Source organism: Lygodium microphyllum, chromosome 4, assembly GCF_053477565.2.
Source record: "Lygodium microphyllum isolate KBCC chromosome 4, Lygodium_microphyllum_v1.1.10, whole genome shotgun sequence".
Classification (NCBI taxonomy): domain Eukaryota; kingdom Viridiplantae; phylum Streptophyta; class Polypodiopsida; order Schizaeales; family Lygodiaceae; genus Lygodium; species Lygodium microphyllum.
This window is the reverse complement of record NC_141138.1, coordinates 5,041,000-5,053,338: the sequence shown is the minus strand read 5'-3', so window position 1 is coordinate 5,053,338 and position 12,339 is coordinate 5,041,000. Positions and strand designations below refer to the sequence as shown.

The 12,339-nt window shown below is 42.3% G+C and overlaps 1 protein-coding gene across 1 annotated transcript in view; it reads right to left on the bottom strand.

Moving 5' to 3' along the window:
• Positions 1-6,718: 6,718 nt before the first annotated feature.
• The window catches only part of LOC148036755 (Tetratricopeptide repeat (TPR)-like superfamily protein), a 102,581-nt gene continuing 96,960 nt past the window's right edge, over positions 6,719-12,339 (bottom strand). Inside the window, exons 7-8 of the mRNA XM_087675629.1 lie at positions 7,368-7,699; positions 6,719-7,257 (exon numbers count right to left, since the gene is read on the bottom strand). Coding sequence (XP_087531755.1) covers positions 7,031-7,257; positions 7,368-7,699 — 559 coding nt within the window. The 3' untranslated portion in view covers positions 6,719-7,030. The remainder of the gene's footprint in view (positions 7,258-7,367; positions 7,700-12,339) is intronic.

Genomic DNA, 12,339 nt, shown 5'->3' with positions numbered 1-12,339 from the left:
AGCAATAGTTAAGAAGCTCTCACATTCTCCTAGTTTTTCTCTTAGATAGTGCTTGTCAAGGCACTGGAAGTAGGGAAAAGCAAAAATCCCAAATTTCTGTGAGATTTGGTGTCCAATATCCAGAGCATTGTATATTCTGTAAATAGGCCTGTTAGGACTTTTCCTCTACTTTTTTGGCCATCTAAGGCTGATTCGAGCCATGTTTCACACTTCCAAGGCTGCAAATAGCGATTTCAAGGTATATTGTGATTTCAATTATGCTAACTAAAAGTGGATTCACAAGTTGTAGATTTTGAATCTATAAGTTCTGAGATATTTACCAAGAAGCAAATTTAAGTTGTATATGCAGATATTTAGGGGCATACACAAAACATATCTCTTGGTAACAACAAATATTTTATCATATTTATTAATGGTTGTTCAAAAAAGTTATGGGTGTATTTCATGAAGGAAAATAGTAATGTAATTGAGCATTTCAAAAATTTCAAGGTTGTTGAAATAGAAATAAGCTTGAAAGTTAAGTGCTTAAGGCTAGATGGAGGGGGAGTGTGTCTCTCTAATGAGTTCATTGACTGCTTGGTCTCATGAGATAAAGAGATAGTTTACTTGTAGATATAGCCCACAACAAAATGGGATTACAGAAAACAAAATTAAGTTGCACGAGTATTGATGGCTGAAAAGAATTTACCAAAACTTTTTTGTCCTAAAAGTTGTTTATACTAGTGTCAATATTAAGAACAAAATTCCCAGAATTGCAGTTCATGGAATAAGAATGCTTTATAATCAAGAAGCCCAATGTGTCACACTTGAAAGTGTTTGGTTGTATTACATATGTTCATGTGCTTGATAAGCTATGAAAAAAGCTTGATCCAAAGGCCAAAAAATGTATTTTCATTGGATACTCTTTAGAGCAAAAAGAATATAATTGTTATGACCCTATTCACAAATAAGTTTAGAGTGAGTAGGGATATTATTTTTAATGAGATGAGCAGTTGTTATGCATATAATGGTGATGCATTGGATGATAATGATAATCATGATAGTTATGTATAAAAAGAAAAGTAAAAATCATCAATCCTTAGTAGACCATAAATATCATCCGATACTACATCTATAGTTAGCCCTTGGTTTGGAAGACCAAACAGTTCCACATCTTCATATGCATATATGTGTTATAGGTAAAGACAAAGGAAAGAAAAAAGTGTTAGATGGTAATGATGCATTTGCCAGTCATTTTGGATTTTATGGAGATTCAAGTGGTTGAGAGTTTGGATGATGAGCTTAGTATTCCTTTGGTCAAGACACCAAGTGTACAAAAAGCACACAATAATGTAAAGACTCCATTGAGTGATCTAGCGATATGTAGATCTAATAGGATCAAATACATTATTAAAAGATTTGGTTTTAAAGGTTATGTACCTCACCATTATGCTTATATGGTAAAGGTGGTTGAGGATATTGAGTCCACTTATTTTGAAGATAATATTAGTCATGCTCATTGGGATGTAGCAACCAATGGATGAGGTGATGGTTGAATTAAAGGCCAATAAGACTTGGGATCTAGTACCATTACCTAATACCAAGAAAGCTATTGGTTGTAAGTGGGTCTACAAAATTAAGCATAATACACATGGTTTTGTTAGTAGAATTAAGACTAGACTAGTTATGAAAGGCTATGCTCAAACATATGACATAGATTATGAAGAAACATTCAATCCAATTGCTAGGATGGTAGCTATTACATGTATGATTGCTTTGGCAACAACCAAAGGTTTGAGTTTGCAAAAAATGAATGTAAAAATGCATTCTTGCAAGGTTAATTTCAAGAAGATGTATATATGGAGCAGCACTTAGGTTATGAGAATTTTGAGCATCCCACATGTGTCCAGGTTACAAAAGATGCTCTATGGGTTGAAGTAAGCACATAGAACATGGTCTGATAATATCAAAGAGTATCTTATCAATATTGGCTTTTATGTTTTTTATGATGATCACTCACTTTATGTGAGAAAGTAAGATCAAATTTTAGTCATGTATGTAGATAACTTAATTATTACAAGTGATAGTGACAATGGGATTGCTAAAGTTAATGACCTTTTGATGAAGAAGTTTAAGATGAAGATGAACTTTCTTCTATTGAGGTTATTAGATGTGATGATAATGCATTGCTATCCCAAAGGCAGTATGGCTTGGATATATTGTCCAAGTATACTATGCCAATGTCTAAGTCTTTTTCAATGTCGTTGGAGCAAAATGTGAAGTTGAGTATTGATATTGGGGATGATATAGAAAATCATACTATGTTCACGAGAATAGTAGAGAGTTTGATTTACATGACTATCACAAGGCCAACCTGAGCTATGCTATTCACCTTATCAGTCAGTTTATGTAAATACCTAAAAAGCCTCATTTGGATGCAATTAGACATATATTTAGACATGTAAAATCCACTTTGCATTATGAACTTTTTTATAAAGTAGGTAAGGATATCCAAGTGTTTGGATACACAGATGCAAATTGGGTTGATAGCATGTCTTATAAAAGATCTACTAGTGGATTCATATTTTTCTTAGTAGTGCAACCATTACATGATACAACAAAAAGTAACTTACAATTGATTTATTGAGTATAGAGACTCAATATAGAGATAGTGCTATGGTAGCATGTGAGGTGATATGGCTACAAAAGTTAGTGTGATTTGAATATGCAAGTAGATGGTCCAGTTATCACTCATTGTAACATGAGCAACATACAATTAGCTAGGAACCTTGTATTCTATGCTAGGATAAACACATTGATGTGCATTACTAATTTATGTAAGAGAAAATGTACTCGGAAGTGAGATTAACTTAGTATATCTTAGCACACAAGACCTGATAGCTAATATTTTCACAAAGACATTGGGTGGAGAAAATCTTTCGCAAGTTTCAAAGCTTACTTAGAGTTACAGAGATGCAGTTGAGCTTAAGGGAGAGTATTGAAATAGCAAGCTCAACACGTGTGAACATTGATATTGGACTCCCTAACTGTATTGGTCTGCATCTCTACACTTAGCATGTCAATGGTCATTATGACTCTTACATGTCCATTGACTTATCACTTATTATACTTGGTTTGTTACACCTATCTGCAACTAGTATATGATTTTATTTCTCCCTCTAAGCTCAATCGCGAGAAAAAAACATCCAACCTAAAGATGGAACTCAAGTGTATAAGTGAGTCTTTTAATAACTTATTGCATTTGCATGAGAAATTTGACTCCTTATAAAATGAATAAAGTGCATAGGGTAACAAAGACTTGATGCATAGGGTACACAAATACCACCTCCACACATTAGTATACCCTCAAACGACTCCTCAAATGAAATCACATTGACCCACCCAAGGGTCACATACAATTAGAGAGAACATTTTTTAGAGCACCCAAATTGAGGAAGTGTGCAATATAATAAGACATAAGACACCAATTCAAATACCACAAGATGCTTAGGAGCTTTGATTCCAAAGCTTCGTAATATTTAATGCTCTTCTCTTCACCTACTACTATGGGTCTTCAATCATGATACCCTCAATCTTGGACTCCTTATAAGCGAAATCATAGTGATCCACCCAAGGGTCACATACTATTAGAGGTAACATTCTTTGAAGCACTTGTATCGAGGAAGTGTGCAATCTAATAAGACATAAGACACCAATTCAAATACCACAAGATACTTGGGAGAGTTGATCCAATGGTAAAGGTGACAGTAATGTCATCTCATTGGTGACTTGCTAGTCTCAACACATGTTATGAGTTGTTTCACATGGATCAACATAGAGTAAAAAGGCTTGCCTAGCCAATCATCTCTTTCAAGGGTTCTTGCTTCTATGATGTTGAGGCCCCAACTTTCTATTGATGAGCCATAATTCCAATTACTTATTGAACTTGTGCATGTGCTTCTTGTTGCTTTTATGAAGTCTGCACCAACAAATTTTGAATGAAGCTTCACTATTATGTTTCCTTCTATTCTTCTGAAAAGCCTTTGTCAACTTGATCTTTGAGTCCTTCAAGAAACTGCTACACACTTTGATTCTTGCTATGATGGAACGAAATGGAGTCCAAGAGGAGCGCATTTGCTATAGTTAAATGTGTCAATGGTCACTCTTTTCATTCTTTTGCTCTTAGAAATTACAAGAAATGAAGTTTTTTTTAGTGCAACTATTCCATAGTTTATAAAAGTAATGGAACAATTTGTTCACATGGATTCTTTTATGACTATATTATTCATCATTTATGTGTGCATCCAAAAATAATCACAAATATCATAATTCTTGAACCAAAAATATAAAATATAAACACTAAAAATGCATAAATGAACATAAATTTCACTGACAAATACAAAATTTTTAAGACAATTTATAACATGTATACAAGATGGTAAAAGAGCATATCTTAAAGCTTTTAAATTATTCTTGAACAATTTTCATGTCAAATGATGTGTTTATACAAGTTTGGTAGCAAAAAGTAGTCTCAATGTCGCTCATGGTGGTTTAATGTGCAAAACAACAACATGAAAATGGAAAATAAGTGGAAGGGTTGCATTTTAAAAACATATAATATTTCCACACTTTACATAAGGACACATCAAAATTAAGAAATCAACCTTCATGTTACATCATTCATCTCTACACATTGAGCTCTACATGGAACCAAAAGTAAAAGATGCACATTTGTGTTGTTAAAAAAAGAGCATTAAAGTTCAATTTCATTGTTTTTATTAAACATCTTTAAGTACAATGTTGTAATTACTTCAAACTATTGATAGCATGAGGTCAATTGCATCAGAACCAATGGTTTTGTGCTACAACGTCGTGCACACAATGGGATTGCACATTTGGAAAGTGTAAAGGTAATTTGTGCACCTAACTATTGTTTGATTAAAGCTTGTTTGAGCACTATACATCTCTTTGCACTCTTTGTGGCATGATCCTACAATAAGGCATTGCAATTGTCATCCTTTTTACTAAGTGGTCAAGTCCTCCAAGTCATTAGTCTAGGAGCAATAGCTTTCCTTTGGGCTTAAGCAAGGATGAGTGAAGTGTATGTTCGTGACCATTTATGAGTGAGAAGGGAATGGTTGGGTGCTTAAATCCCTAAACTATAAGGGATGAGTGAAGTGTATGTTCGTGAGTGGTCAAGTCCTCCAAGTCATTAGTCTAGGAGCAATAGATTTCCTTTTGGCTTAAGAAAGGATGAGTGAAGTGTATGTTCGTGACTCGGACCATTTATGAGTGAGAAGGGAATGGTTGGGCTTAAGCAAGGATGAGTGAAGTGTATGTTCGTGACCATTTATGAGTAAGAAGGGAATGGTTGGGTGCTTAAATCCCTAAACTATAAGGGATTTTTGGGTAAAGCACGGACTCCTCTGATCAAGAGGACAAGTGTAAAGAGTTTCCAAGTGTAGCAGAGAGATTGGCCTCCAGTCCTTAAGTTGCAGGCAATGATCTTGTTTTGGAACCAATGTGGTAGTACTCTCCAGCCAGGAATCAGGAAATTCCCCCCTCTGCCAGTACAGGTTAATCATAGTGCATACATTCTGTCTGAGTTTTTGCCCCCAGTTGGACCGAAGGAATTCTACGATAAGGGACAGATCACGTGACAATTCTCCTCCTCTGAGATCAAGGTAGGGACTGCACCTAGAAGTTTCTGGATTGCATCAACCTTGACTTTGCCTGGAATCTCCTATTATTGCTTGGCAAAGAAGGATCTGCACGTATTACCGATCTGTAACTCGTCAGAGATCCAAAGACCGTTGTCTAGTTGCAGAGCCACTAGACTGTCACGTCTTCTTCTTTAATATCGACTTCTAATGAACTGCGGAGAGAAGTTGTCAGGGTCAAGCATGAGTTTCCTGCCAAATATTATGCTGATTTTTTCAGTCTCCCTCTCCAGGGCTGTGCCGCTTATCTTTTGAGCTTTGGCTAGCGATCCGATCTCATCTAGAAGCAAGGGTCAGTGGCATGCAACAACAGAGAGGTTGGCCATCAAGGCGCCTGCCCACTCCTCCTTACACTCCCTAGATATTAGATGGTGATCAAGTGCTGCATCGTGCAGGAATCCCGCTTGCCAATGCTCCAGTCATCTCCTAGCTTGGCCGAGGCACCAAGAAGCATACATCGGAATGGAATCTGGCCATAATACCTTGAATTAGCAATTAGACGTCTGTGATTGCCCATCGTTCTAGAGGGCTCAAATGATCTCACCTCAAGGGTAATAGGAAGGTGGTCCGAGAGGAGGCAGTTGGCATCAGTCACCATTGTTACCACATTGGGAAGCTGCTCCCCTGGCTGTGGCAGTGCCACTAGTCAAGACAAGACCAGTATCCTTTATGGGAGAGTGAATTGTAGGTGAATGCCGAGTGCAGGGAGCCCAGGTAATCCACCATGTCTATCAGACCCCCACTATCAACCGCCAAATGCCAAAGTGCTAGTTCCTCCCCGTGTGCTACTGCTGAATAAAGTGAAGGCGTCCCTGTGATGGACTACCATGTTGAGACCCCGTCCAATCAGGCAGCTGATATTTTGATTTATGCAAGCTATTGTTTTAAGCCCAAATATTGTAAGCATAGACATGCCTTATTTTAAACAGCTCATACGCTTCACTAAAATTTTTCCCTTAACAAAACGGCCTTATGATGGACTATTCCTTACCAGTTGTTTTCTTTTCGCTAAATTTCTCCTCTTAACAGAAAAATATTACATTAAAGTAACCACTCAAGCTAACCTTTGGCAGGCTTAAAAAGCCCTATAGTGGGGCTGCTTGCTTATTGACCCCCTTACAATAAATGTTTCAGAATCAGCAAAGAAAACAATGAAACATTACAGAATGGACAAAGTCACAGCAGCAAGCAAGTCCTTCAGCTTACCTGAAAAACTTTTAACTAGGCACAAATTTTCACTCTGTAAAGATTTCTACAAAATTGCTGTCGCCTCATGAACCTTAATTCTGTAAGAACATGCCAGGCCTTGGACTAAAACAGATTGTGCCTTTCTACTTGGCAGTAAGCCGTTCAAGCCTTTCTATAAGCGGTAATGTTTCCCCTGTTCTTCCCAAACTGTCCATAATTTCTAAGAGTAAGTCCAATATAACAGCAAGTTCCAGACTATCCTTACCCACTTGTTTCTCCTTTATGCCTAAAGCCCGCTCTGCTAAAGTCAAAGCTTCTGCATTTTTGTGTCTGGAGTGTAAGATTGTAGCCAATACTTGAAGAGCTTCTCCTGTACAAAGTTATTGCTCGTTATTGGAATATTTAAGCAGAGAGAGTAAGATTGTCTTACAAGCATCTGAAAAGTGACAATGGGAAAATGTGATACCCCTGCAAACTTACCCATCAGAGGATGATCTTCTGGAAAATTATTTTCACGAATCTTGAGAGCTTCCCGTGCTAGACTTTCTGCTTCTGTATCTTTCTTAAGATGATGCAAAGCTGTTGCTAGGAACAACAACGGGACAGAAACCTGGGGAGCTTTAGGCCCTAAGCTTGTCGTAACCAGCTTCAAGCTGTGCCTTAGAAGTGGTTCACATTGCTCAAACCTCCCTTCTTCAGCATAAGAGGTTGCTAGATTTTGAAGATGAACCACCAGTCTAGGACTGTTGGCTCCAACTGCCTTCTGTTTCTCATGAAGGCTTTCTTCGAACAAATCTTGAGCTTCCCTGGTCCTGAAAAAGTTTCAGCTACAGAAAGTTAGCCGTCAAAACACATGACTGGAACAACATCAGTATGCACAAAGTAGAAGTTTAACTGCACATAAAGTTCACCAGAGCTTCTTCTAAGCAGGTAATGCAGTCAAAAAGTAGCACCCAACAGTAGCCTAGAAACCCCCCTACCGCACACACCTTGGTCTGGCACTGTTCACTATCTTCCAAAAGATTTTGGTATGTCAACTCTTCATTTACTTGCACGTCTGACTGGGTATTTTAAGAGTCCAACATTATTTGGATATGTTTAGTTTCAGGGGCCAACTTGGTTTACAATTGCCAGCTATCCAAAGCTCTTGTTAGGGTAATCGCATTTTGCAGTTCCAGATTCAGTTTATAGCACATCAGCACTTTCCCCCATCTCCACTCCATTCTTCTACTCGTGTGGAATGAATATCTAGAACCCTGAAACATAGGCACTGGTGATATCAGAGCAGTTCTCAATATCACACCTCATCTTGATTGAAGATAGGCAGTGCTCCTCCTTTGATTCATTTATGTGGGCAATAATGCTGATTCCCAGCTTATCTCACAATACAGCTTGCAGTCCACTTGTAGCTTGCAAGTTCAAACTGGAACTGACAGTGTATCCACACACATGAGTTGGTATATGATCCACAAATCACAGTCTACAGATGGATGCATTATCAAGATTAAATGAAGCCTACATGCACTCACCTCTCACCTCACTCGTACAGAACTGAACAAAATCATCAGGATGGACATTCACACAATAGACACAGAGAACTTGGACAGCATTCAGAGCACCACTTCGCAAAAACATGGCACCCTACAAAAAGCAGTTTCTACAACTGTCAAAGTATGGCTTTGTCATCAAACCAGGGTACATAGAGTACATGTCGTTTGGGATGTGATGTTACTACAGTCAACCCTTAGCATCAGCTCGAAGTCGAGACAAGGAGATAATCTGGAGATAATCAGGAGGACAAGAATTTCAGGAGCACCAGCAGGAGATAGAGAGAAAAGACCATCACATATGCAACTGCCTTGCCAACAATAAGATTCTAAGGATGATACCATTGCCTCTTCTGAGTGGAATCAGTCCCATCTCCAATTCAAAACAATGAATAAAAGAAATGGAAACATATGTGAGCAAATGGGTTGATGTAGCAAAGAAAACACGAGCACATGTCAAGGCTCTGACTGGATAGAGGCGGTTAAGAAGCAAAAGCCTATTGAGTCTACACAGCTCATCATTGACATGCGTTGAGAGCAAAGAATGGCAACTCTAGCCTTATACATGCATCTAACCTGCCTCAAGGAGAACAAAAGGATAAGTATTGAGTCTCCTAACTTCCAGGACATAAGAACTTCATGGCTAAGAGCCTAAGAGGAGCATACCCAAGGGGAAAGTTTTCCTCCTAGGAATGACCTTTTACATGAACCACTATACAACTTACCAACTCATGCAAGTAAATCCAAAGTGAAAGTAGATCCCTGATGTACTCTAAAGGCTATAACAGCAAATCTGCATCAAGACTGAATATTGCTGAGACAATTGCACAAATTTTCCCCAAATGTGGCAAGCCCCAAGTATCTGGTGGGAAAATATGAGAAAGGAGACAGCAAACACTGTATGTGGCTGTGGCAGCAACTTAAAGCTTCTTATTAATATAGAGAGAAAAACTAGAGCATGACTAAGGTACACACACACGGCTTAAAGGCTCAACAATGGCTAGCATTACAAGGTTGAGGAGGACAAGTGTGTCTTTGTCATCTTGTGTGTTGATGCCCTCATTATCATAGGGAGTAACACACAAGAGGTTGATCGGATTGAGAGATATTGAGACAGGAGTTTGAAATGACGGATCTCAGGATCCTACACTTCTTCCTTTGTTTGGAGATTTATCAGATGGCACAGGGCATCTTCGTTTCCCAGCACAGGTACATTTCCGAGTTACTCTTGGAGTTTGGTATGGTTGAGTGTCAGCCTATTTCTTGCCCCATCGACCTAGAGTCCAAACTTCTGGCAGCAAGAGATCCCCTTAGCGATGCCACCCATTACTAGTGTCTTATTAGCTCTCTAATCTGGCCCATTCACAGTAGGCCAGATATTTCTTTTATGGTGGCTTTGTTGTCTTCTTTCATCAAGACTCCTACAGAAGCTCACTAAAGAGCTGCTTTGTGCATTCTACACTATCTACAAGGGACTTGATCCTACGGTATGGTCGAGTGTCAGCCAATTTCTTGCCCCATGGACCTAGAGTCCAAGCTTCTACTCGAACCCCGTCACGTCGCGCACGCTAACCCCGCCCCCGTCTAATCGTCGCGTCCCGCCGGATTCCTCGCCATCGCCAGCGCCAGGGCCCCATCGCCATCCCCCTACGCCCCCGCCTACGCTTCCGCGCCGCCTGCGCCCACCCTACCCTGCCCCCTACCCCTCCTGCACCCGCCTTGCCCTCCCCCGCCTGCACCTACTTGCCCCCCCTGCACCTGGCCCGCCCGCCCCAGCCCCGTTCTCTTCTCCCCTGGCCACCGCCCACGCCTGTCTTCGCCCCCCCCCCCCCCCCCACGCGCTCCCCCGCCTTGAGGCTTGGCCCCCTGTCTAGATTGTCACACCACCGGCATCGAAAACAGCAATCCCCCCCCCCCCCCCCAGTTGCTCCCTCCCCCTATAGCAACTCCCCCCTCCAATAGCACAGCAGCGTGATAGGTAGATTCTCCCAGAAGGGACGCGCAATGGAAACCTATGGTCAGACACCCCCCAGTCAAACACCTTGCGCGTAGTCCTCTCTGAGGAGCAACTCTTAGCCGTTCAAGCTAAGGAGCTGGAGCTAATGGAAACAACGATTTATGGTCAGGTAGTAGGACATTCCCCAGCCAGGGCCCAACTTCGGGACTGGCTTCACTCCACGCTGTGCATCGGCACAACGCAGATCGTGGAGGTGGTCCTATTGGACCAAGGCATCTTCATGGTCCGGCTCAGCTCGACAGACATAGCTCGCGAGTTACTCACCAATTCACCATATGCGTCCACGAAGGGGGTCATATACATGGTCCCTTGGTATAGTGGCTTTACTGTGGAGGCGTTTGCACTCCACAATAGGTTTCTTCGGCACCCGATCACCCTTCTTTTCCCCGGCCTGGCAATTGAGTATTGCCAATTGGTGGAAGACTTTGGACGGCTCTTCAGCATTGTCCTTCCCGTGTCTTTCGCGGATGCAGTGACAGCAACAGGAGTCCCGAAGGTACGGGTGGCAGTGAAAGAGGTCAAGAATATCCCACACTTCCTAGAGATTGAGGCAGGTGGGTACTCCTTTAGGCAACAGGTCATTGTGACTGGGCAACCAGGGCAGTGCCTGCGCTGCCACCACTTTGGTCATCAGGCAGCAGTTTGTACACATTTCAGAGCCAAGGCAGCTCCACCCACAGGTCCGCAGGTGGACGTTGACGGCTTCACACGGGTCTAGAGACAACAGAGAGAGAGACGGCAAGGGGGGGCACAGCCAGCTACCCAGACCCAGCCTCATTAGCAGGGTGCAAACGAGCAAGCGACCCCCCCTTGGCAGAGCACTCCATAACCCCCCCTATCCGTCCCACCCGACAGGACCACAGCCCCCCACATTCTCCATCCGCGCCACAGACTGCCTCACCTAAGTTCCCACAGTCCCCTCACCCACCCCCCCAACACATCCCATGCCCCCCCACAGCCCCCCCTTGCTAGGGCCACCACCCCCCCCCCCCAACACCTGCCATGCATCTCCATTCATCCCACCATCCCTCGATCCTCCTCCCCCCCACCACCCCCCCTACTGAGCAACCCCCCTGATCCGCATCCGAGTCAGGTGAGCCCCCCCAAACCCACCCCCCCTCCTCCCACAAGAGGTGATAAGCCACACACACCTACCTCCTCTGCAGACCAGCAGTCTTCCCCCTCCCACACAACCACCAGCTCATCCGCCCCTACCACCCGCCACACCTTCCCGAGACAGGCGCAGTTGTTGCCACATGAGTTCTTCTGCATTGGCCCATGGTCCTATCTGCGAGTTGCGGAGTGCGGAGAGTTCCCACTACCTCTAGAGGTAGGGATCTTCTTGGTTCGTAAGTCAAGGAGGGGCAAGGTCCATCTACTAGCACCATCGGATAGACCAAACTACGCCTTTTTTCTTCAATCCTCTTTCTCAGGGAAGTGGACGACTACACAGAGTGAGGAGTTGAAGAGTCATGTGGCGGATCACATCTCCCAGTGGATGAGAGATGAAGGATTAGCACTGTTTGCACAACAATGGCCAAGTTGCATGATGAACATTAACTGGTGGGCTAGTGCCGAGAATCCACACTTGAGCATTATCTTTCAAGCCCCTCCACAGTGGAGAGCTCCAAGGGACGTGATCGAGTGGCCCTCGACGCAGGCGGCCCATTTCTACCAGTGTACAGAGTCGCAATTCTCAGCATAGTTGATAGATGCATTGATAATACCACCTGGAGCATCTATCACCCCTATGGTCCGGCCAAGGGCCACCATGAGGGACTGGAGTTCGCCATCCAGACCGGCGGCAAAGCGCACTTGCATGCCTCACAGTTTCTCCTCTTCATCAACAGCATCCACACCGAACAAATGCATGTTCGGTCAATCAAAG